Source organism: Ptychodera flava, chromosome 18 (assembly GCF_041260155.1).
Source record: "Ptychodera flava strain L36383 chromosome 18, AS_Pfla_20210202, whole genome shotgun sequence".
NCBI lineage: Eukaryota > Metazoa > Hemichordata > Enteropneusta > Ptychoderidae > Ptychodera > Ptychodera flava.
The window spans coordinates 2341349-2368293 of NC_091945.1; the positions used below are offsets into that span (position 1 = coordinate 2341349).

General features: G+C 37.7%; 2 protein-coding genes across 2 annotated transcripts; both read right to left on the reverse strand.

Annotated features, from left to right (window-relative positions):
* Positions 1 to 2000: 2000 nt before the first annotated feature.
* LOC139117764 (uncharacterized) lies at positions 2001 to 12996 on the reverse strand. Its single transcript, XM_070681026.1, has 12 exons — positions 12827 to 12996; positions 9324 to 9344; positions 8415 to 8837; positions 7964 to 8182; positions 7545 to 7730; positions 7051 to 7266; positions 6520 to 6714; positions 5649 to 5726; positions 5136 to 5324; positions 4753 to 4959; positions 3824 to 4033; positions 2001 to 3214 (listed from the first exon to the last, which is right to left on the reverse strand). The coding sequence occupies exons 1-12, from the start codon at positions 12885 to 12887 to the stop codon at positions 2703 to 2705; spliced, it is 2517 nt and encodes an 838-aa protein (XP_070537127.1). The 5' UTR covers positions 12888 to 12996; the 3' UTR covers positions 2001 to 2702.
* A 3667-nt stretch (positions 12997 to 16663) lies between these two features.
* On the reverse strand, positions 16664 to 26092 carry LOC139117765 (uncharacterized). The gene is made up of 12 exons (XM_070681027.1): positions 25966 to 26092; positions 25368 to 25388; positions 24421 to 24843; positions 24004 to 24222; positions 23584 to 23769; positions 21233 to 21448; positions 20699 to 20890; positions 19857 to 19934; positions 19410 to 19598; positions 19009 to 19215; positions 18085 to 18292; positions 16664 to 17594 (listed from the first exon to the last, which is right to left on the reverse strand). Exons 1-11 carry the CDS (start codon positions 26024 to 26026, stop codon positions 18114 to 18116), a joined length of 1971 nt encoding a protein of 656 aa, XP_070537128.1. The 5' UTR covers positions 26027 to 26092; the 3' UTR covers positions 16664 to 17594; positions 18085 to 18113.
* Positions 26093 to 26945: the final 853 nt, after the last annotated feature.

The window sequence follows — 26945 nt, forward strand, 5'->3', positions numbered from 1 at the left end:
TGATAGCTAAGTCACGATCTGTCTGAGATAAAGGCTGGCAGTACAATAGGGTCTTTAACCTTTCACGGAAAGAACAAAAATATTTCTAATGTAGATCTTATCTCTCAGAGGTCAAGCGCCGGATCTAATATTTTCTGTCCTAGAGTTAGATGTACTTTTCACGTCTACAAATTTGGAGTGAGTGGTGTTTAGTTATCTCCGCGTAGATTTCACGGCAGTGAAAAGGCATTGTAAAACTTGTAACTTTTTTGTTCTTCTGTGTACTGGCTATAATTGTAATAACTGTATCGCAAACAATTTCGGTGTCTGCACATCGCTATATCCAATTAGTGACTTTCATGTTGATCCTTCATTTAACCTTTATTATCATCCGCATACAATATTGGCAAGCTTTTGTTCAGCCTTTTGCACACCCATTGAGCACGTCACGATGCAAGCTACAGAGTTGGAATGAACCAGTTGAACTTTTAACCAACATTTTCTGTTGACACGCTAATAGCAGTAGAAACGCCGCTCTGCTATGAAAATTTACCGCAGCGATGCTGATGATTGAAAATAAAGATTAAAGTAAAAAGTCGAGAGACATCTTTCAGTCGTCAATGCCTCATCAAATTTAGAACCCTTTATATTGCTTAAAGCTTAACGATTCGCTGAAGCTTTTCTTGTAATAAAATTTTTAACCTTGTTCGAAATTTTAAAACATAGAAAGACATATCAGTTTCTGACTCGTCTGCGGTCCCGTTTTCTGCTTTCATTGTGCCTTAAGCATCTTGAGTGTATAGTTGCTGCAGGGTAGCAACGATCCGAGGTTTAAGTACAGGCCATAACACAGGCAATGTAAACGTTGTGACGTAGATTCGACATTAAGAATGCCCCACGGGGACAGACAGTCAGACTCCAAACCTTTTACATTATATTTTGACCTATACAATATTTGTGGGGTTCAATTCAGCTTATGAAGAAAATGAAGTTTTCACCGGCTTAGTTTTGTGAAAATCGAGATTTTTTTTGCCTCAGAGATAACACAGGGATAGCGGCCATTTTGAATTTCAAATATTGGTCAGTAATGGGTAATTTGTTTGAACTTCGTAATTAAAATTAATGAAAATTTATGCAGTATCAGAACTCACAAAGACACTCAAGTAGCTCACCACTTTTACGAACCCGGGCACAACATCAATCATTTTCGTTCTCTGGTCTCTGAAAAGTCTATTCAAAAGCAGATAAAGTAAGAAAATAGCTTGAACTGTGTTTTATTCATAAGCATGGTACTCTGTCACCCAACGGTATTAATAAAAAGGACTGGTAAACCTGTAATACAGTTCTCATTGGTTAACACATCCGTTTCACATACAGCTAGGGAGTCTCATCTTCATGTTTGTAAGTTTTTTTCTGTGGAGCCCTCCCTTTGTTTTGTTTCGCGCGATTGGCTTTGTACGATCCGGCCGGTCAACATCGCTGCTTTTAGCCTGAGTAAGCACTCATCTTCTTTTTGTAAGTTCATATTATTTGCGTTTCTACACACTTGTTTTTTAAATCTTCGTTTCCTTTTATCGACCAACATTTCAGTTTTTTAACAGTTTTTAAACGTTTTTACTCCACTGTTCACTTTCTTTGTTACTAGTCCCATATTTACAGTAATTTTGTTGTTTTTTAGATTCCTGATGAAGATTCCCTGTGTGGAATCGAAACGTCGAAGTTTTAGAAATAAACTCTATTTTGGAACAGAGTCTTGTTTTTCATCCGCTCAATACTACTCTCAAGACCAAGTTTCATTGCAACCTGGTACCAAGCACTGTAGTTGGACTGACACCACTTCTAAAAACAAACTAATTTGTTTCTCCTGTACCAAATTTTGCATAGTGAACCCTGACTTTTACTCTTGATTTTGAAAGAGATTGGTTGAAAGTTTGCTTTAGAGAAGTTTGAACAAAAGTTAAGTCTTTCATTTTCGAGGCGCTAACTGCCTTAACAGCTGCCACAAAACAAAACAAAAACAAATATTTGTAGTTCTTCTTAAACATTCAGGTTATAACCTTTAATATGCAAACTTAGAAAATGAGTATGTAGGTGCATTCTTTGAGCTACAAACTTAAAATATAGTGTATACGTATTTTTCTTAATCTGATCAATTGAATAACACAATGCACATATAAGTTTATATTGAAAGACACAATTCTAACGATTGTACATGGAGAAGCATAGTGTGTGTATCACCGTAGTTGTCTGACGTGCTACTAAGTCAATTTTAAATTTCACCCTAGTAAATTTGTACGAAAACATTTACATGTCGTTACGACTATGTCTCGTTTCGGAAGACGATTAAATGGAGAAAAAGGAATCTATATTAAAAAAGAACGTCCTTTGCAAGAATTGGTAATCAGTGGCTCGAATAGTGTTACTTATCTGTCAATATCTTCACCTAAGAATTTTTTTTGATTAATCTGTAAAACGTGTAAAATATAAAAAATATCAATTCAAATATAGTCGTACATTCATAAGGAGCTTATTTTAAGTATTTACAAACGGTTATATGGTCGCATCTCCAATTTGTGCAGTATATGTTTGAGGTAAATGTGTCTCAATAACTTTCTGAGTTTACATAAATGTAAGATATTTTAATTCAAGCAGACTAATTGCTGCATGTTATATCAAGTAGAGGAAAGAATCGCGTATAACATGGTCTACATTCAGTCAGTGGATTAATTCATATAAAACATAATATACATGGCAATAAATTCAAGAATTACAACTGCCGTGATGTCACTTCTTATTTGATCTGTATTTCCCTTCTGATTCGTCGATTTCCTCTTGTCCGTAGCCGCTTGTTCAGTGGTTTTGAACCCAATGGTAGAACGGCGCCGCTTTGTTGCTGATTGTTCCTCAGTTGTGGGCTTTAACGTGTTTGATTCTCCGGGCTGGTTAACTTCATTGGTTTTACCGTACTCAAGAGTCATTCGTTCATGGCTTGTTGCTTGCATGGTGGTGGACTCCCGTTGTTTAGTACCCCTTCTCGTTTCACTAGACTCTAATGTGTTGACAGCCTTTTCAGTTGTCACCGATAGTGGAGACACTCTGGCAGTCGTCGTGTCTGGTCCTACAGATGTTTGGTGAATATACTGCAGTGAAGTTGTTTTGTGACCAAAACTTGCAGACATCTCTTGTCCAATAGTTGTCGCGTGTGAGGTTGGCCCTTCTGTTGTTACCGGCGGTACTGGAAATGTTAAAAAGTGAAAGGATCAACCATGAATGGTAAAACGTGCTTGATTACATGATAATTATATCATCGGCCTCATTACAAACTTTTCAGATGCATTATATACTCTGGTCATCAGTGACGTAATAAAATTGAATAAGGCCTTGTAGATAACTGGAAATCGAATTTGCTTACCATGGAATTTACTGATAACCAAACCGAATCTTTTCCTATGATCGTTAAACGGCTCACGTCACGTCGAAGTCTTAAATGTTTTTCTCTGCTATCAATATATCAATCTCAAATCTAATTCACGACACGAGATGCAAAGTTGTATGCAAATGAGAATAAGTGTAGCGAAGTGTAGCGAAGCTAAATTAACACTACCATTGAAAGCTAAATGTTTTAGAAGTGCTATATTGATAAAGTCTATAATGATGAAAGTCTCAAATCTTGATTTAACAATAGCAAAGCGAGATCATAACAGACAATACATTGTGTTTTCAAAGACCCAGTTCAATAGGTAACTTATTTATTTGCATGCGTCCTAAGTCATTGAGAAAATATTTTAGCGTGCAATATTCCTATGCAAACAATAAATAGTTCCTGTAAAAAAGTACAACTTACTTCTTCCCATCACCTGTACTTCACACAAGTTTAAAGTGGCATTTTTGCCCGGTATGCTCATAGAAATTTCTGACACTGCTGCCGGTGGGTCACACTCGACTATCACTGTAGAGGGCGATGATCTCACGATATTTTGTCCGCAAACTTGACCTCCGTCTAAAGCGTTTGCTTTTGGACCTGCTCGTACGGTAACGCCGTCGAAATATGGAGCTGAAGAAGACAAACGATTGAAAACATGGACACCGGTATATTAAATTACTACATGGCAAAACGAAGAATGCTTATATTCAAGTCCCGGATGTACATGTCGACAACTCAGTTGACCATAAAAGTATCAGGCGACAATAAAGATCATGCAGTATAAAATATATGCATTCAAAAATTGCAATGTTGCTTGTGTTATGTTTAATATGCATTAGGTAGGGTATAATAAGCTAGACATAAAATTACAAAGAGAAAAAGCCTAGTGCTTCAACTGCCGTGTGTCAAGTTGCAGAATACATCTATGGGACAGATAGTTCGATTTTCAGTTTGTTTAATACTTTGCTGATATTCCGCCTAATATAGTCTCATTATGAAGATGAAAAAATTAATAAAGTTTATTCACCTTGATTTTATGAAAATCGAAAATTTATTTCCCCTTTAAACTTGAGGATAGTGGTCAATTTCTCTAGTAGTGAAATAGCAAGATGACCCATTTTTATAGTTGATTTTGAAAGAGAATGGATTGACGTTTCATTGACCATAATGTGAGCGAAGGTTTGAGTCTTTTTAGTTTCGAGGCACATGCTACTTTAACAGGCAACTTGAACAATATGTAGCAAGAAACTCGAGAGGGTACCGGGTGCTACATTATTCTTTCTCCGTCCTATAGATTTACCGAATTGTAAAGTTGGTACCTTGACAACCACTTTAATATAGTGACTTACCGGTGAGCACTACATATTGCACTAAATAATCCAAAGGAACTTCATATTTCATTCGAAACCACGGTTCATATTCATGATCGGTTTGTGTGCACGTACTGGCAACACCATCAATCACTCTTGTTGGAACGCTACCGAGAACTCGTGAACTTTGAGATTCCATGACACGGTTGATGTTGATGTGTTCTTCGACCGCAAGGTTCTCCATTCCTGAAATATAACGTTAAGCATACAATAAGCTTTTCTGCAATTAACTGTATTTCTTGATAACACAAGCAATCCCACAATAAAAATACATCAGTCGACATTTATTTAAATTCTTATATCATTTCGTATCTCTTTCTAATTCAATCCTCGAGATATCCTTAAAACGAATTTCGATCTACCTATAAGACATGTTGGACTATCTCCACCAATCAGAACGCCACCATCACAGTACAGAGATGCCGGTCCAACAAGTCCGAAGCCATCTTCACATTCTATATTGACGATGGAGCCATCAGTCACAGGCGAATTTACATTGTTTGTTATGACCATATTTGGCGTTGAAGTAATGCTGTCCAGGTTGCATTGACCTGCTTAATAAAGAACAGACTGTGAGTGGGAAAAATAAAGAGAAAATAATAAATCGGGATGTTGTTTTGCGAAATGCGCCCTTTCGCCATGTCAATAGTGAAGACATTACCGTGCCACCAGGATAGACTACCCAAATGTGACTTAAACGCTTGTGTAGTGCATTATTTATAAAGGATTGTCCTGTATTGTTACACGTTAGGATAAACGAAAGTGCATTATTTTGACGATGAACAAATTCATGAAGCTAACTGTTTTTCTATGATGTTAAACAAACTGTTCTCTTGTTTCATCGATTGGTCACTGGTTTGTAATGGTCACCTTACCAGTCTGCGCAGGTGGAGCTGGTCCAAATGGGAGATGAGTTGCCGATGGTGACTGGGTGGCCGTAGGGTTACTCGTTGCTAAAATGTAATACGAAAATGAAATATGAAAAGAGTTGCCACCATACCATCTACTGCAAAAAATGTCTAAATCGGTCGAATTATTTTCTCAGAAACTGTTCGGATCGCTGGCATTTCCGTCAATTCTAGCTCATGGGAGAAAATAATTTATATTGCAAGTTTGTTCGACATGCCAAGATCGATATATATCTTTTTGCCTGATAGCATTTGTTCCTTATGTTGCGACTAGCATAACACATTGATCACATTTAGATTATGGAGAGCCACATTTACTTGACAGCAAGCTGCCTACAAGACCTTCAAACGAAAATACAGCTATGATAACTGTAAAGATAAAGACATCGATGTTCGATTGATAGTTCTTTATGAAAAAAATTAGATTAACATAATCATGATAATATCTAAAGTGCTGTATATTAGTTTGCTGTAGGTCCCTTCTTTGAATGTTTTGGCAAGGTGAATGTAAAGGGTGAGCGAATCAAATGAAAATGATAGGCATCATATCTAAATGTTTAAATTGGTACTTCGTTCATTTAGCATCACAACTTGTGATCAAATAACCATTCTCAGAATATTGCTCTCATACGCATAATGTATAAGTAAATGCAAAGAATGTTGCCATCGATTTATCGTTAACCCTTTTCAAAGCATTGCTGTTTTACCGATTCTGATGATGACATAAAACGTATAGATATATTTTGGTCATTTTATATATTGAGGACAATGAAATTTAAGTGTATTATCGCGTAGTACAGCAGCAACCATTTATCTTAAACTAAACACCTACACTTACCATAGTAGCCGAATATCTGTACTTCACAGAGCGATAATACCAGATCGTTTCCTTCAAGCTTAATTGTTAAGAACTTGGCGACATTGACAGCGGGACAATCAATTGTGATGATACGACCGCTAGTCGCTATACCACAAAGTTCATAGGGACCATTGGTGTATGGACTGACGAAGACTTTAGCACCTGCAAGTCGATCTGGCAACAAGAGAAAATCAATTAATGACAGAGTAAGAAAATGTATTCAGCGATAATTCAGAAAGCCGTCTGAGATATAAAAGAAACATTTTGGCAAGTATGCTGATGATATTTTTGCAGCACTTACACTAAAATTAAAACGAAAATTTTATAAACTTTGAGTGGTTTAATGATGTACATTCACTGTGATAATGTCAATACTTATTTAACCGTTGTATTCATCTATTTGTCTAGAGAAGAGTACAGTAATCGATGACGACAACGATAATAAGGATGACGATTATCAGCATATGCGATATCAACTAAGTAGTGTTGATTCAACTCTTTCACATTTACCAGCATTTTCATTCCTGTTCGTTATGACAATCGTGTCAACATCGTAGAACCCAGCTAAATCAACCTGCCACCAAGGATCAGTCTGCTCTACAGTGTGGGTACAGCTGCCGCCTGAAAAGTCTCCTGTGACGTCACCGTCTACTGCCAAAGATGCAACACCACCGTAGTCTGTGCTACTCTGAGTTGCCGTCTTGTTGAATGCAATGTTTTCTAAGGCTAAAATATGGGAAAAACGTACAGAAGAAGAGCGTTTGAAAAATAAAATTGCCTCCCTCTGAAATTATGTCAATTTTCTCCTTGAATGGAGAGGGTTTTAATACGTTGCCGAACGACTGGCAGTTCATGTATGCTAATTTCATTTGCCTTCTGATTGACTTGTAAAGTTCTCGGAAACTTGTAAATTTGAAAATATTTTCAATATCGTTGACGTTGACTGAATTAAAGTTAAACTTTTTTAAACCTTATTGTGCTGTTAAAAATCATGATGAACAAACCTGTACACGAAGGTAGACTGTAATCCCATATACCATCTGTCATGCATTCCAACACTGGACTGCCAATTAATGAAAAACCTTCCTCGCAATCATAATTCAAAGTGGTACCAACTTCCACTGGAAAGGGAATTATAGGGTTTCCCCAGACGACATTTGCTGATAGTGTACCAGGGTCAGGACAGCTACCTGTGAAAACAGCAATAAGTAAAATCAGAGAAGATGATGATGAAGATTTAAGATGACTGAGAAGAGGAGAGAGATGTAAAAGAACGACCTTGTAATTTAAACTGGTACAACATTACAAAACAAATATATGTTGGTGGAGAATTATATATCAAGAACGAAACAACGCTACTTTTAATCTATAAATAACAAATGTTTAAGTGGGAAACAATGACTCAACTTAATCTCATACTCACCCTCTGGTACACATCTCGGCAATGGTATAGAGTAGTTCCATTTGTCTCCAGGATAGTCAGGTGAAGCCTCGATGCATTCTAAGACAGCATCACCAGCAATCTGATAACCAGCATCACACTGATATGTCACCGAACTTCCCTGTGCTACCGGGAAACTCGGTGATGTTGTTAGTGATCCATAGTCAGGTACAGGTGGATATTCACATGTCGGCCAGTTTCCTATAACAATGGCAGTAAATGTATTCAGAAATTTTCTATGGACAGTGATTTCTATGATTGAAGCCCAGTCTGATTTTCGTTATAGAAGTTAATGTACATTTTTGTAAGAAAAGAACATGCCGTATTTGAGGAGGTGTATGAAGAATATGAAAAATCTGCATTATAGAACCAAATATACTGGAAAAGTCAAACTTTTTAAAAAAATATTCGTTACAAACGTGTATCAACGTACCTCTTTCACAGATGTAACCTGACTTTGACTCACAATTCAAATCCTCCAGGGAGTAAATGGCGGAACTTGGTCCTTGTTCTGCAAATATACCACAACCAGCAAATTCTCCGTCATTAGGCGGATTGGATAAAGGATTCCACATTCCATCATAAGACCAGACATGTCCAGAATCCCATCTCCAAGTTCCCTCGGTGTGATTGTCTGTTGCAGATGTCCAATATCTTTCATTTTTACCGTTCTTATTGTGGTTTGCTAAATGATCGGACAGAAACGTCTTCTCTCCATCGCTTTGAATCGCCACCAGATAGGCTCCACGTGCCGCACACTCTGCAGTGGCTTCTTCAAAGTCTTTCCTTGTGACGTCGTAAAAGCTCTCAACGAAGTAACAAGACCCACCGAACGCTACTTCGTCGGTGAGGCAAGCTAATGTAGAGTAATAAATGCTAGAATAAAAGCATGATAAACCTAGTATGGCAATATTGACGATATCGTGATCAAGTCAAACTATTTCTCCGACAAAGATACTCTGCGTAGTTTGTAAGTTCAAAGAATACAAGTATTTGTATATCAATACAAACAAAGGGCTAAAGTAAGACATCATCGTTGGCTTTGTTCCTTCAGATTTGAAATATACTATATAAAATCATGATGAAGTATTATTTTGCAAAGGATACCTTTCTTAAATCTTAATTGCAGGTGGAAGAAAAAAGGAAAGCGATTAAAAACTCTAACCCACGGCCTAAAGTACGCTGAGGTTCTAGTGACACCAATCATAGTATGCGTTATTTTAATTCAAACGTAACGTTAATGGAGTATTTATTTCCTTTTAGATTATCAAAAACTACAAGCCAGAAAGGGGAATATGTTCCTTGAATGTTTAAAGAAATATTTTAATTATCCCATACTCACCAGGCGTTTGGGCTTTAACACCTACAGAAAAAATACGAGTATCAGAAGATGAAAAAGTATTTTATTAATCCCAATGTTCAGCTATCGGAAGTCAATCTTTCCTACATTTTCCCGCATGGTAAGTCATTGAACTTCAATATTTTCGGAATTTCTCTCCATGTTATTTCAATCGTGCCTTCTAGTTATCTCAAATCAAAAGTGTTAATGCAGTGACGTTTATATGACGTGAAAACGATATTATTACATATGTACCACAGATTACTTGCATCGAAGCGCGCGCGTACTACCGGTATTTGCACTGCAGTGCAATACCAAAACATTATGCCATACCTTTATGTTAATGAGTATTTACCAACTTTGACCCGAAATATTTTTTTTGTAAACACAAAAAATGCCGTCGAGAAAGATTTCATTTCACTTTTGTTCGATGCTCGTTATAGTAAATGCATGACATTACAAATTAAAAACTACGACAAAGAAAATTGCTTGTAATTATTATCGTGTGAGGATGATTTTTAGTATCCGGAAGAGCAGTTTGTTTATCAGGAAGCAAAAACATTGACAACGGGCGATGTCCGTTTCTAGCTCCATGAATGCACGGTGGCCGCCTTACCCCCGTACCATGGCGGCCATCATACATCGAAACACACGCAACTGCAGGCGCAGTGGAGCCAATTAAATAGTTAACATTTTCAGAGTCGTCACTTGCCTGTAGTTTTCTCACCGGCGCGGATATTCCCTGTTTACAATAGAATGTCACTTTTGCATGCAGTTTATTCTGTGCTTGTGTGTCCTGCTACATGCATACTGATAACAGTGAGTGCTTGTGTGCCACGGTAAACACTGAAATTTGATCGTTCGACAAGTTACATTTGCCGTATCTTACTCTTAAATTTCCCGTAAAAATCTTCAAACTGTTATTTGTATCGATCATTTAGAAGAATTTCGAGCTCAACATGTAAAAAAATCAAAAGCGTTCGCTTCCATGTTCAAAGTTCTCTTCGTTTGACTATCTATGGCATGTTGCTACGTATGTGTACGTGTGAGCGATCGCAAGCAGACTTCGAAGTTCGAGCCCTTCGACGTTCCTCTTACGTCATCCTTGATAAACAAGTAAACAATAGTTTAGCAAATCAAAATAGAGGGTGTGGCGGCGTTGACCAATGAAAAGTGAAAGCTGATTCGATGCCTCATTACAGTGATGTCAATGTTATATAACTCCGCAGGGTCGCCCTGAAGCTTTGACAGACAAGTAGTACGCACGACTAATCGTCGATTCTCTCGATAAATGATGCAAATAAAGATAGAACATATGTAATAATAACAGAACCCCATGGCCTGTGAGTGCACGCGCGCCGTACTAGCGGTATTTGCACTCGTGCTGCGGTGTATTCGGCTGTCCTTTCACTCGCTTCGCTCGTGAAAGGACTGCCGCCGAATACACCGCAGCACTCGTGCAAATACCGCTAGTACGGCGCGCGTGCACTCACCGGCCATGGGTTCTGTCATATTAAAGTGTTAATAAACAACCAACCAAGTGAACAAGTAAATAATTATGTGGATGTAAATCGTTAGCCTGTTTTGCCTTTATTTATTTTAGAATCATATTTTTTCATGTTTTATTCGACTGAAATCATATTGCTTTGCTGAAACTTGGACGTGCTGAGATATTAGCTAAATTAGATTTGAAGTGATTCATTTTTGCCTCCATATTTAAAGACAAAAGAGGGACTATATTGGTTGCTAGTAGCCTGATTTTTATATATAATCCCATGAAATATTTATCTGTTTGACGTCATTGTATACGAGTGTTTTCGCGGAGGGCGAACAACATCGAGCCGAAGGCGGGAAAGTGTGCGCCCCTGCGAAAAATACGATTATACGATGACGTCAAACAAAGAAAAATGAGGGATTATATATCTATCACATGAACGTCTTCTTATATTTCTTTTGATATGGATGTATAAAAATTATAGTTGAGGATTGCAAACATATTGTCACGATCTGGGTTTTGTTTCCCTGGATTACTTTAATTCCATGAGTGAAACGGTCCATCGCCCTGAAGATATGCAAATGCTTACTGGATACTTTCATTAATAAATCCGATCAAGTTCAAATTTTGATACACTGAATGCCATCCTAACCAATCAAACATACGCATTTGGTCACATGAACTTGTCAATCATTGTCTCGCGCTGTCCCGACACCAAAGGAAGTCTGCCTTCGGATGGCAAGGGGGCTTCACCGCGCTAGCGCCTGACAGTCGTAGTACTATAAGCATAGTTATTGAAATATTTTCAAATGTATTTATGTAGTGAAGGCCACAACAAGGTCGAAACAGTAGTTCCTATTCTAGGAAGTGTCGTGGCTTTCAAAATATCAAGGGCTTACGATCTTCGCAAGCCCGAAAAGTTCAGTTTGATGCCACCCACTGCGTTCCAGACTTAGTACATGGCCACGACGGGCCGTCACCACCGGTCTCCACCAGTGTCAACTCGTCAATCCCGATCCAAGTCGTCAGTGTTTATGTCTTACAAATTTGATGTTTGCAGTGACACATATCTCTCTCCAAATTTAGTTACATGACAGTAACTCTGTTGGTGTCCGAATCACCTTTCGATAACACATTTATGGCGCTGCACTGTAGAGTTCAGGCTACAGCTATAGTGACAGCAGATGTCTTCGCTACAGCGCTACGCCGCAGGTTCGATTCCGATCGAGAATTAACGGAAATTATGTGATAAAGGAAATTTGTCGCTATTCGTCGAATAAGTTGAATGGTTTTGCCTTCTATTACGCTTTCCGAAGATCAGACGGTACTTATTTATTCAGTTGAACTTATCAATATGCTGAGGTGTAGTTTTTGTGTTTATCACCAGGTTCAACGTTCACATTGAGATGTCCGTACGACTAGACTTTAGCGCTATTCGCGGCGGCACCCCCAATATATTCTTTAGAATATCCGCGGAAGCTTTAGAGACTCGAAAGTTCGATGGCCATGCCTTCCATGTTTCCATGTCTGAATTTATCGCATTACATTTTCGTAAAAAATTCGTGAGAGCACAGCATCGGTCACGACCGATCAGTCTGTGCACAAAAGCGTCACGGCTAAGTGCATGAAAAAAGTTTCGCTTGATGACGTAGAACAGGGGTAATTCGGATTTCTTATCAGTCCTTGGCCAGTTCATGTGATGATAAATCGAAAACAAATCTTATAATCGCGTTTGGTGCCTCTTTACTCTATCTGCTTTGAACTATCCTTACTCTAATGTACTAGTGTAGAACATAAATTGCGCTGTGTTAGTCATTGTCTTTGTAGGAATTCAACAAAATAAGAACTTGAAAGTGTTCTGTAACATGCAATCGTAAGTCTAAAATCAGCTAATAAAGACTTTAGAACCAATCAAACACAACATTCAAGCAATAAAAACGTCACGATAATATATTCAAGCTCAGGCGATCCACATGATCTATGCAAATAATTATCTTGAGCGACGACCTACCCTGTTTCTGTCCCACGCTGATATAAATTATGAGATGTACACTTGCTATAAGACAACGCATAATGACTTCGATTGATAATCGAGACAAACTTTGCTGGCATTTAATCGGCAATGCCTTCACACACCTCAAAATGTTGTCTGTTTACTCCACTTTAAATTTGAACAAAAGCGGGCGTGACGCGTCATCTATATGCACTAATGGAGATGTATTGTTATTTATAAAAGTGCAACTGATATCTGATCAATGACCTCGGTTGCACCAGTCTTTCATGCGAACAGACCATGAAAGATATCATCACAAAAGTACTGTGCAATGTTAAATATCTTTTGAATGGTCCATTGGTATCATTCTATACCTATAGATGAATTGAATTGAAAACATATGCAACTTTGATGAATCAAAAAAATATTACTTAAAGATAATCAACACGAATGAAGTAAGACATTGCCAAAGAGAGCGAAAAACCGACCACCATTCGTATCCAATATTCCATAACAATATTCTTGTATTCCGTTAAAAACCATTGGGGCAGTAGCTACACTTTCCTTTTATCATACAGCCGTATCAATATCGCTCCTTCCTGGAGACGTTTATCGTAAGATATCGGTTGCGATAAATTTCACCAGTTTGGGAGTGTCCCAGTACAACATTTGCAATTGGATAAGTGAACTAAATGGCTGCCATCTCCGCCTACGATAAGATGTTGCTGACATAAACATTTGAAGGGCTTTTAGGAACAGAGGTTTCTTGGATAGTTAAATACGGGAATAATATAATAAATCTTGTAATGTTATCCTGTAGTTATTCCGTTCAAGTTCTTGCAAATTTTAGACAAGCTGTATAGAAAACACTACTACCATTCGCACGGCACGGTCAACCACTGAACAGCTGGTAGCGAGTGGCGTGACAGCTGTGTCGCGGGCGACACCTGTTGACATGGTTCTCATTGACAGTGTTGCTGTTTACAAACTACTTGATGTTCAAATAGTCAACATTTTCAGCTGGGATGATCACATTGATAATGTAAGGAAGAATTTGTCTGCAAAACTAACATGAAAAGGAATGAAAGGCCGTCAACCTTATCTCAAGTACAACTACCATGCGATTGCACTTATGTGAAGACATTTGTGCTATAGCAAAATCTTAGTACTATAACGCTAAGAATTTTTCATAGTCTTAGATAATTGCATGGTTCAACTATTCGTGATTGAGCACATGCACGGCCGCTAAATGTCTTGGTCCTTTCATATAGTAGTGCCAACTTCTGACTGTGATAGCTGCACGAAGGTTATTTTAATACGAACTCTTTAATCAGCTACAGTGTTTAGAAAAACGAATATATATCGGATTAAATTTACATAGCCGATCCTCGACCGACACATGCGTCCAGCCTTGGAGGCATTTTGCTTCAAGTTGTATGACTTTAAAATGTCGCAAATCTGTTCGCAAAATATCCTGATTACAAACAAACTTGTCGTCTGTTTGTGTCACGAATATGATTGAATGCTGTATAAGCTTCGACATTGTGACAAAAATATGATAATCACAACATTTTATATCACAAGTCTACTTGTCTGTAGTGTTCAGAAAATCGGGGTTAGTTTCATTCCATTTGTCAAATTTCAATTGTCGATCGATTTGAAAGGAGTCTTTCTAACGGGCCGGGCAGCAAGCAGTCACATCAATTCACAAAATGATCGAATTAGTGAGAGGACATGATAAAAATATAAATCAGATCAAATTCAATTTTGACTAAAATGAACCATCGCCTTAGGAGCTCATTCAACAGAATAGACTGGAATAATAAATTGTGTCGTGACTGACTTCGTGGTCATTGTGCGGTTACGCTTTCTACTAGGGTGCGACACATTTGTTGTGATGACTGTTTGTGTGTTATGCGAAGAAGAGATGCTTTCAAAATGCATTGAGAAGTGAAAATACCTTTTGATTTGGCCAGCTATACCGTTAAACAAAATTGGGCGTGGAGCGTTTTCATTGTCTTCTTCTACGAAAAGAGATATCATTTTTTGCTCATCAGTCTTGAGTATGGTCAACTCACGACTCGCATTCAGACTATTTATATAGTTTGCTAGGTACAAAAGGAGACACTGTTCGGGCCGCTTTTATGTTTTATCTGAACACCTTGGTTCGGGGTGCAAGAGTCGCTGGCTAAGACGGGCAGTCTTGCTAAGTGTAAATAGTCTCTTGTTGCGAGGGTCGCGTGCACGTGTATGTAACCAGGCAATATCTGTATTGCAAACCTAAAGACGGTAAATTGGAGTTGTATAACTCCATTCATATCTATCTATTTGAAGAAGTTAGATTTATTGGTGGAATCTGGATTCCAAAGACAAAGGCACGGTCACAAAGGAACTTTCCATTCTGCAAACTTAAGACACCACTTTCCGATAACGGTGTCAGCTGATGAAACTTACGCTTTTAAATAGAGTAACCTGAAGATTAAATTTGCTGAACTTACTGAAAAATATATACGACGATGAATTCATTAGATGTGATATTTCACGCAAGTACAGGACATGAAAAACGTTCTCCCTTGGGTATTAGTGCATGGAAAAGACATCTAGACCACAGGTTTCATCGGCACTGACAAACGATGGCACCACGTCAATAAATTCCAAGACATATAATAAAAACGGAGACAACAAATCGGCTGTTTAGGATATAAACTGAAAAAAATGGGACAAAATCGGGATGAAACATAATTGTGGAGCGATATAATCAGAAGTTTCACGAATAACAACACGCCGATGCGTGATGGAAAATGACTGAATACAAAAAGAGCCGGAGACATGGAATACATCAGCGCCCAAAGTCCTTAACTCAAATATATAGGGGCCCGTTGCTAGAAAGTCGGGCGCGAAGGATTGAAAATGAGATAAAAAACAATACTATATTGAAATACGAAGCAAGAGTTTATCCCAAGTTCCCTCAATTTATTCCGATCAATTTGTTGTCTTTGTATTAGTGCAAGGATACTAAGGTGCTGAAATAACATACTTGTGCCGATACAAAGACAACATATTTAAGTGCAAAAATTAAAAACTTTAATCAGCTAGAGTGTTTAAAAACGTGGTCTAATTGTCATTACCCGTCGACCGATGAAGAGCTCCACGCGCACGCAATAGAAACAGAACTATTATCATGTTGTAGTTTCCCTGTTTGTACGAAAGCATTTACAGGTCGCTACGACTTCGTTTCGTTTCGGTAGATGATTAAAATTGCGAAAATATGCTCCTTCATTCAAGACAAGTACTGGACAACGGTCATTTATTTATCGTGCAACTATCATTTGGAATGATATTCCTCTTTCTATAGGAAGCAGTGAGAGTTTGTCACAGTTTAAAACTCAGTTATGTTATTTTCTCCACGACAAACATATGAATGAAGGTTCTTCTCTGGATTAATTATTTTTCCATTGTCATATGCGTTATTTCAAAATATGTTTCTGGATTGTACCAATAAGTACTCACTTTTTTTCCAGTGATTATATTTATTCTCTTGCATTATAATAGTTTGTTCTCTATTTGCATAATGTCCTGTGTGAGGGCTCTGATGTAAATTACAATTATTTTTGTAACTCCGCCTACCCTCTTGAAATAAAGTATAATGATAAAAATAATAAATAATAAAAGGAATCTATTATTTAGAAAAAGAAAGTCCTTTACAAGGGTTTGCAATCAGAGGCCTACAGTTACAGTAACCAACATGGTATCACTTATTGGCGAATATATACAACCACGATCTCTTTGAATTTATGTGTAAAATAACAACTCAATTCAAATAGACATAGTCGCACATTCATGATAATTTTATTTGTACTCAAAAAAGGTTATATGGTTGCATCTTCAATATATGCGGTATATGTTTGCAGTAAGTGTATTCCTATAACTGTAATAAGTGTATCCCAATAACAAGTTTTTTATCTAAAGAACTATTTGTTATTGTTACTATGGGCCCTCTTTGCTAACTTTGTTTTTGTGACAAGCTATCATGACGGGGTTTGGGCTAGACTGGCTGTAAGCTATTTCCCGACTCCCCATTTACCCTCTACTTTGTTATTTCTCCCCTCTCGATTTCGTGTGTTATGTAACTGACATTTCAAATCGGGTAAATAAACCAATTATTCATAACTTTCTGACTTTATATAAATGTAAGAATAATCCTAGCAGACTAATTGCTACATGTTATATCAAGTAGAGGAAAGAATCGCTTATAACATGGTCTACATTCAGTCAACGGATTAATTCATGAAACAAAAATATGTAGCAATAAATTCAAGAATTATGACTGTCATGACATCACTTCTCATTTGATCTGTATTTCCCTTCTGATTCGTCGATTTCCTCTTGTCCGTAGCCGCTTGTTCAGTGGTTTTGAACCCAATGGTAGAGCGACGCCGCATTGTTGCTGATTGTTCCTCAGTTGTGGGCTTTAACGTGTTTGATTCTCCTGGTTGGTTACCTACATTCGTTTCACTGTACTCAAGAGTCATTCGTTCATGGCTTGTTGCTTGAATGATGGTAGACTCTCGTTGTTTAGTCACCCTACTCGTTTCACTAAACTCAAACGTGTTGCCAGCCTTTCCAGTTGTCACCGACAGTGAAGATTTTCTTGCAGTCGTCATGGCTGGTCCTACAGATGTTTGGTGAATATAGTGAAGTGAAGTTGTTTTGTGACCAAAACCTGCAGATATCTCTTGTCCAGTTGTCGTTTGTAAGGTTGGCCCCACTGTCGTCACCGGCGGTACTGCAGAGAAGTGCAAAATAGTAAAAGGATCAACCATGTATTGTAAACGTGCTTGATTTTATGATAATTATATTATCAGTCTCAATTCAAACTGCTCAGATGCATTATATACCCTGGTTATCATAACGTAATAAAATTGAAGCATGCCGATCATACGTCCTTATAGACAGCCGAAAATCGAATGTGCTTACCGCTGAGTTTACTGATAAGCAAACCAAGTCTTTAAAGAAGATAGTTTTGCCATGATCGTTAATTGTCTCAGATGACATCGAAGTCTATGATATAATTTTACTTTCATCTAGCAATACTGTAAGGTCTCAAATCGTGATTTAACAATAGCAAAACAATTATATAACATTTTATCTTCAAAGACTCAACTCCAATAGGTAGCTTATTTATTTGAATGCGTTCAAAGTTATCGACAAAATATGTTAGTATGTAATATCCTTTTGTTAACACTAAACAGTTCTTGTAAATAAGTACAACTTACTTCTTCCATCACCTGTACTTGACACAAGTTTAGAGTGGCATTTTTGCCGGTATGCTGATAGAAATTTCTGACACCGCTGCCGGTGGGTCACACTCGACTATCACTGTAGAACGTGATGATCTAACGATATTTTGTCCGCAAACTTGACCCCCGGTTAAAGCGTTTGCTTTTGGACCTGCTATTACGGTAACGCCGTCAAGATAGGGAGCTGGCGAAAATAAAAGATTGGCCATGAACAAACTGAATACGTAAACACCGATTTTAGTGCATGCATAGCAGCAATGCAGAATCCTTGTCTGTGAGTCCCTTTAATCTATATTGACAATCCATATGACCATTGAAGCATCTGGTGGCAACAAAGATCATGCAATGTGAAATTATTACAGTAAAACATCATAATATTAACCCGCCATGCTTCTTATGTTTAGGTAATAAATAATGCAGCTAAAACTCCTAAAATAACAAAGGCAAAGAAAGTTTACGTGTCATGTGCCAAGTTATAGAATGCGTCAAAGGGACAGACAGCTAGATTTTCGTTTTCTTTTTAGTACTTTGCTGATATTCCGCCAATATATTCTCATTATGAAGACCGAGAACGAAGTTTCTCACTCCTTGATTCTATGAAAATAGAACATTTGTTTCCCCTATTAACTTAATATGAAGATAGCAGTCATTTTCTATTGTATAGAAGTAGCAAGTTTATGCTTGGTTTTAAAAGGGTATGCATTGACGTTTCATTGAGCAAAACTTCAGCAAACGTTGATGTCTTTTTATATTCAAGGCGCATGCTACATTAACAATCACAGTTGAACAATACGCAAGAAGGAACACGGGTACCGGGAATTGCATTGTTCTCTCCCCGTCCTTCAGATTTACCGCTTTGTGAAGTAGGTGCTGTGACATCCATTGAATATAGTGACTTACCGGTGAGCACTACATAGTACACTAAATAATCCGTAGGAAGTTCATATTTCATTCGAAACCACGGTTCATATTCTCTTTCTGTCTGTGTGCACGAACTGTCAACACCATCAATCACTCTTGTTGGAACGCTACCGAGAACCCTTGAACTTTGAGATTCTTTGACACGGTTGATGTTTATGTGTTCTTCAACTGTAAGATTGTGAATGCCTGAAACACAACGTTAAACATGCTATTAGTTTTCCTACAATTGACTGAATTTCTCGATAAAACAAAGTAAAGCAATCCCCAAATAACATTACATCAGTCGACATTTATTTAAATTCCTTTTCCCATCCCCTTTGGGATTTCAAATCTCTTTTTAATTCCATCCACGAGGTTTCTTTAAAACGAGTTCGATTTACCTAGGAGACATATTGGACTATCTCCACCAATAAGAACGCTGCCATCACAGTACAGAGATGACGGTCCAACAAGTCCGAAGCCATCTTCACATTCTATATTCACGATGGAACCATTAGTCACAGGCGAATTTACATTGTTTGTTATGACCATATGTGGCTTTGAGGTTATGCTATCCAGGTTGCACTGACCTGTTTAATGAAAAATGACTGTGAGAAGCAAAAATAAACCATTTCAATAGTGAAGACATTGCCATGCCACCAGGATAGATTACCAAAATGTGACTTTAAAGCCTGTAGCCAAATGTTTCAAAGGATTGTCCTGTATTGCAAATGTTAGGATAAAGGAAAGGGAATTATTTTGACGATGAACATATTCATGAAGCTAACTTTAAACAAACTGTTCTCTCAGTTCATCGATTTGTCACTGGTTTGTAATGGTCACCTTACCCGTCTGCGCAGGTGGAGCTGGTCCGATTGGGAGAGGAGTTGCCGATGGTGACTGAGTGGCCGTAGGATTGGTCGTTGCTACAACGTAATACGAAAATGAAATATGAAAGAAGTTGCCAACATACCATTTACTGCAAAAATGTCTAAATCGGTCGAATTATGTTCAGAAACTGTTGAGATTGCTGGCATTACCGTCAATTCTAGCGCACGGGAGAAAATAATTTATATGGGGAGTTTGTTCGACATGTCAAGATCGATATCTATCTTTTTGCCAGATAGCATTTGTTCCTTATGTTGCGACTTGCATAACACATTGATCACATTTAGATTATGGAGAGCCACATTTAGTTGACAGCTAGCTGCCTACAAGACCACCAAACGTAAATGCAGCCCATGATAACAGTAAAGATAGAGACATCGATATTCTATTGATAAATCTCAATTTAAAAATCGATCTTTTTAAATTATGATCGCATCTAAAGTGCTGTATGTCGTTTTCCCCAAGTGAATGTAAAGGGTGAGCAAAGTATATGAATATGCCTGAAACATAACATACAACAGGCATAGTATTCTAAATATTCAAATTGGTACTTCGCTAGCGCTCATTTAGCACCACAACTTTTGATCAAAGAACCATTCTCAAATATTGCAGTCATACACATAATGCATTAAGTAAAATGAAATTGAAGCTGCTGTTAATTTATCATTAACCTTTTTTTAAAGAATTGCTTTTCCCCGGATTTTGAATGATATTAGGTCATTTTATATACTGTGGGTAATTAATGCATTTATCAAATAGTACAGCAGCAAGCATTTATCTTAAACTAAACACCTACACTTACCTCTACCGAATATCTTTACTTCACAAAGTGATAGTATCTGATCAATTCCTTCCTGCTTAATTGTTATGAACTGGGCAACATTGTCAGCAAAACAATCGATTATGATGATACGATCGCTAGTCGCTGTACCACAAAGCTCATACGGGCCATTGGTGTAGGGACTAATGAAGACTTTAGCACCAGCAAGTCGATCTGGCAACAAGAGTAAATCAGTTAATGGCAGAGTAAAAAATGTATTCAGCGACAATTCAGGAAGCCGTCTGAGACATAAAGGAAAGGTGTTAGCAAGTATGTTGATGACATTTTTGCAACTCTTAATCTCAAATTTAAAAAGAAACTTTTATAAGCTTTGATTGATTTTATAATGTACAATCACAGTGTATAATGTCAATACTTATTCAACTATTTTATTCTTCTATTTATGTTGTCAAAAGAAGAGCACACAAATCGATGACGACAACGATAATAAGGATGACGATCATCAGCATATTTGATATCAGCTAAATAGTGTTGATTAAACTCCTTAACATTTACCGGCATTTTCATTCCTGTTCGTTATGACAATCGTGTCAACATCGTAGAACCCGGCTAGATCAACCTGCCACCAAGGATCAGTCTGCTCTACAGTGTGGGAACAACTGCCGCCTGAAAAGTCTCCTGTGACATCATCGTCTACTGCCAAAGATGCAACACCACCGTAGTCTGTGCTACTCTGAGTTGCCGTCTTGTTGAATGCAATGTTTTCTAAGGCTAAAATATAGAAAAAAAACGTATAGAAGAACAGCGTTAAAATATAAAATGTCCTCCCACTGAATTTACATGTATGTCAACTTTCTCCTTGAATCAAGAGGATTGGCGGTGCTGAACCCCGACGGTGCATTTATGTTAATATCTATTTGCCAGTGTTATAGATTGACTTGTAAAGTTCTCGAAAACTTGTAAATTTGAAGCACGATGTTTTTAAAGTATTTTCAAATATCGTTGATGTTGACTGGAATTAAGTTGACTATTATCATAAAGCCGGCCGCACACGAGAGAAATTAGCTGAGCAAAAATCCTCGCGAGGAAAATTGCTCAGCAAACTTCTCTCCGTGTGCGGTCGATTTTTTGCGCGTTGCATCACTCTTTTGCGCGTTGAGTAAAATATCCAACATGTTTGATATTTTTTTCCTCGCGAGGAAAATTACTCACCGTGTGCGCTCGACTGAGTAATTTTACTCACGACTTTCTACCTACGCGCATGCGTGGAATCACATGACAGTACAAAATGGCTTCCCCAATGGAAAACGATAGTTATATTAATGATGCAGTTCTTGAGGATAAATTAGTTGAAATTAATTTTCAGGGTAAATTTCCCTTTAATTATTGTACACACCAATTGGTTTCTGATTCAAATTGACATTTCGGCCAATTGTTTAAAAATTATTTTTTATTAAAATGAGAGAAGCCATCACTAATTTATAAAAGTAAAATATACTTCCTGCAAACATGCTTTCCTTCTCTCCACCCACTCTTACTTGAAAAATCAAAAAGGCGAAACATTCAGATTTTATCCTGATCATTATGATAAAATATAAAAAAAATTATATGCTAAAATTCATGATTGGTTTTTCCTATTTCTTTTTCTGTTTATGTTCCCCTTTTTCTGAAAATCACATAATTGCCTATGAATGCCACAGTATCGAAATGAAAGGCGCCATACAACAATAAGATATAGGCCCCATTTAGCATTTTTGTAACAGGTGACAAAGTGCTTCGCCGCCATAATAAAATTAAAAAGAAAAAGTGACACCTCCCCACCGAAGATACTTACCTGCCCCTGTTATGCTAATTACCATGTCGCTGTGCCTTTATTATTATTCAAATTATTTTGTGACGGTCTTCGCATATGTTTAATCAGCTTATAAGTCTCGTCGTGCGGCGCACCGTTCGTGAGGCCTCACGAACGGTGCACCGCATTGTCCCCCTTGTTGAAAACATATCCCAAGATGCCTCACTAAATCAGTGGCCTTTCTGTACGCAAAAAAGAACTTGCAAAAAACTAACACGCAATAAAAAGATCCATTGATCTAATTTAAATATCTGCTAAATATTGAAAAGGGATTACATTATGTTAAAATCACATTGATCGTGATTTTCGTGTATTTAGCCCGCGGTTACTCTGATCGCTCGAGCATACTTGGGAATCTACACACAACCGTACACAGATTTTCGACAGAATTGATATATAAACGGGGTTGCATAGAGTAAGGTTGGACAGTTACTATCTCACCCCGATAGAAACCGAGAAGTTCTAGGTGTACTAAAAAAGATGTGGCACGACGAGACTAACAAATGAGGGAATTTTTAGGGGAGAGGAACTCTCAATCTCCGGAGCGGAGTTATATGTTTGACTTGAAAGAACACAAATATGCGAATCTCCCATTTTTACCTATTTTTCCAAGCTTCGTCTCTATCGCTACAAGTGCATGTTCTTTTTTGTCTTTATTCTTAAAATCGGGTGATCTAACGTCGTATAAGGCGGGATAACTTGACCAGATTTCAATCAACTAATTTATCCTTAATAACTGCATCAGCTATATAACTATCGTTTTCCATGGGGGCAGCCATTTTGTACTGTCATGTGATTCCACGCATGCGCGTAGGTAGAAAGTCGTGAGTAAAATTACTCAGTCGGGCGCACACGGTGAGTAATTTTCCTCGCGAGGAAAAAAATATCAAACATGTTGGATATTTTACTCAACGCGCAAAAGAGTGATGCAACGCGCAAAAAATCGACCGCACACGGAGAGAAGTTTGCTGAGCAATTTTCCTCGCGAGGATTTTTGCTCAGCTAATTTCTCTCGTGTGCGGCCGGCTTAATGTCTCTGTGCAGTTGAACAAACCTGTGCATGTTGGCAAATTTTCATCCCAGGTACCACCTGTCATGCATTCCAACACTGCACTACCAACCAATGAAAACCCTTCCTCGCAATTATAATTTAAAGTGGTACAAACTTCTACTGGAAAGGGAATTATCGGGTTTCCCCAGACGACATTTGCTGATAGTGTACCAGGGTCAGGGCAGCTACCTGTGAAACAGCAATAAGTAAAAATCAGAAGATGATGACGAAGATTGACGATGACTGAAAGGGGAACAAAGATTGGAACTGTCTTGATCTTGTAATTTATCTGGTACAACGCTTCGAAACAGTATATGCTTGTGCAGAATTATATCAAGAACAAACTAAGCTCACTTTTAATTTGAAAAGAACAACTGTTACAGTTTAACTGTAAAAGAATGGCTCAATTAATCTTCTACGCACCCTCTGGTACACATCTCGGCAATGGTATAGAGTGATTCCATTTATCACCTTCATAGTCAGGTGAAGCCTGGATACATTCTAAGACAGCATCACCAGCAAGTAGATATCCAGGATCACACTGAAATGTCACCGAACTTCCTCTTGCTACCGGGAAACTTGGCGATGTTGTCAGTGATCCATAGTCAGGTACACGTGGATAGTCGCATGTTGGCCAGTTTCCTATAACAATGGCAGTAAACGTATTGAAATTTGCTATGTACTGCAATTTCGGTGAAATAAGCGATAGCGAATCTGATTTTCGTAATCGAAGTTAATGCACATTTTAAAAAAATATTCCGTAATTGAGGATGTGAATGGAGAATGTTAAATATCTGCATTATAGAACCCAATAAAATGCAAAAGCAAAATGTAACATACCTCTTTCACAGATGTAACCTGACTTTGACTCACAATTCAAATCCTCCAGGGAGTAAATGGCGGAACTTGGTCCATGTTCTGCAAATATACCACAACCAGCAAATTCCCCGTCGTTAGGTGGATTGGATAGTGGATTCCACATTCCATCATAAGACCAGACATGTCCAGAATCCCATCTCCAAGTTCCTTCGGTGTGTTTGTCTGTTCCAGATGTCCAGTATCTTTCATTTTTACTGTTCTTATTGTGTTGTGCCAATTGATTGGACAGAAACGTCTTCTCTTCATCGTTTTGAATCGCCACCAGATAGGCTCCACGTGCTGCACACTCTGCAGTGGCTTCTTCAAAGTCTTTCCTTGTGACGTCGTAAAAACTCTCAACGAAGTAACAAGATCCACCGAACGCTACTTCGTCGGCTAAGCAAGCTAGTGTAGAGTAACAATTGTTAATATGAAGAGCGATACATGTAGTACAACAATATTACCTACATCATGACCAAGTTAAACTATTTCTTTGACAAAACATTCTCTGTCGTTTGTAAGGTCAAAGAATGCTAGTACTTGCTTTTAAAAGAAAATAAAGGGATAAAGTAAGACATCATGGTCGGTTTTTGTTTCTTCAGATTTGAGTTTGTATGATATATAATGATGATGAAGCATTATTTAAAATATACTATATAAAATCATTATGAAGTATTATTTTTCAAAAGAGTACCTTGCTTAAATTTTAATTGCAGGAGGAAGAGTAAAGGAAAGCGATTAAAAACTCTAGCCCATGGCCTAAAATGCGCTGAGGTCATATTGACACCGATCACAGTATGCATTATTTAAATTCATACATTATATTAATGGGGTATTTATTTCCTTTTAGATTAGCAAAAACTACAAGCCAGAAAGAGAGAATATGCTCCTTGATTATTTAAGAAATATTTTGATCATATCATACTCACATGGTGCCTGGGCTTTAACTCCTACAGAAAAAATACCAGTATTAGAAGATAAAACGTATCAGTGTTCATTATAATCTCACGTACAAGAGTGAAAACATTCGTTGTGCAATGTACAAAAACTTACTGATTCTCGCCATTATTCAACTTCATGAATACAACACGACATTGGCATACGCAAGTAATTTATTTGAAAAAAATGTGACCTCCATCATATCTATGCTCGAATGTTATTGTCTGACTCAACAATCACTGAGATATATTCGCCCCATTGTCGAAACGACATTGTTTACAACTTTGAGCTCGGTATCAAGCTGCTCTAATGTAAATACACAGAATACACGATTTAGAAGTAAATCTGGTTACTAAATAAAAGATGTAGCCATTGCCTTCGAAGAAATTCAACACTCTAACAATTAAGAACTTGAACGATTGAACTCGAGGTGTGTTGTAAAGAGCAAACGTATGTCTAAAATCACCTAAGAAAGACTTCAGAACGGATCAAACACAACATTCTAGCAATAAAAATGTCACAATAATACATTCAGGCACAGGCTATCCACATGATTTGAGCGAATATTAATCTTGAGCAAGGACCTACCCGGTTTCTGTCCCACATTGATATAAATTACGAGAAGTACACTTGCTATAAGACAACGCATATTGACTTCGATCGATAATCGTGACAAACTTTGCTGACATTTAATGGGTAATGTCTTCACAGCCCTCAAAATGTTGTCTGTTTAATTCACTTTTACATTTCCACAAAAGAGGGCGTGACACATCATCTGTTTGCACTGATGGGTGCCTATTGTTACCTATAAAAGTGCATCTGTTTGCTGACGAATGACCTCGGTTGCACCTGTCTTTCATGCGAACAGACCATGAAAGATATCATCACAAAAGCACTGTGCGAAGTAAAATACATTTTGAACGGTCATTTGGTGTCATTATGTACCTATATATGAATTGATCTGAAAACATATTCCCCTTCGTTGAAGCCACACTAACTACTACTTAAAGGTACAGAACACGAATGAAGTAAGACATCGCCAAACAGAGTGAGGATACGACCACCATCGGTATCAAAAATTCCGTAACAATCTTCTTGTATTCCTTTAAAAACCCATGAGGGTAGTAACTTCACTTCGTTTTTGAGGTTGTACGTACGTCCTACCGAGTGGTATGAAAGGTCGTCAACCTTAAATCAAGTACAACTACCATGAGATTGCACTAAGGTAAAGGCATTAAGGAAACAGTAAATAACATCTTTGAATTAAATATTGAAACTATAACAAAATCTTGGTACTATTAAACGCTAAGAATTTAGAAGGGTAATTTTACTGGTCTTAGATAATTGCATGGTTAAACTATTCGTGATTGAGCGCATGCGCGACCGCTAAATATCTGGGTCCTTCAATTCAGCAGTGCCAACTTTTGACTGTGATAGCTGCACGAAGGTTGTTTTGATACGAACTCTTTAACCAGCTACACTGTTTGGAAAAACGAACATACATTGGATTAAAACTACATAAGCGATCCTCGACCAACACAATCGTCCAGCCCTGGAGGCTTTTTGCT

Bases quoted from the DNA above. Each gene is read 5' to 3' on its own strand.
- LOC139117765 (XM_070681027.1), bottom strand. From the start codon at position 26,026: ATGCGTTGTCTTATAGCAAGTGTACTTCTCGTAATTTATATCAATGTG. The intron at 19,599-19,856 runs GTAAGGTGACCA...TTCATTAAACAG, and splicing joins AGCTCCACCTGCGCAGACGG to GTCAGTGCAACCTGGATAGC. The intron at 18,293-19,008 runs GTAAGTCACTAT...TATTTTCGCCAG, and splicing joins GTACTATGTAGTGCTCACCG to CTCCCTATCTTGACGGCGTT.
- LOC139117764 (XM_070681026.1), bottom strand. From the start codon at position 12,887: ATGCGTTGTCTTATAGCAAGTGTACATCTCATAATTTATATCAGCGTG. The intron at 8,838-9,323 runs GTGAGTATGGGA...ACTCTACATTAG, and splicing joins TGTTAAAGCCCAAACGCCTG to CTTGCCTCACCGACGAAGTA. The intron at 6,715-7,050 runs GTAAATGTGAAA...TCTTGTTGCCAG, and splicing joins GAACAGGAATGAAAATGCTG to ATCGACTTGCAGGTGCTAAA.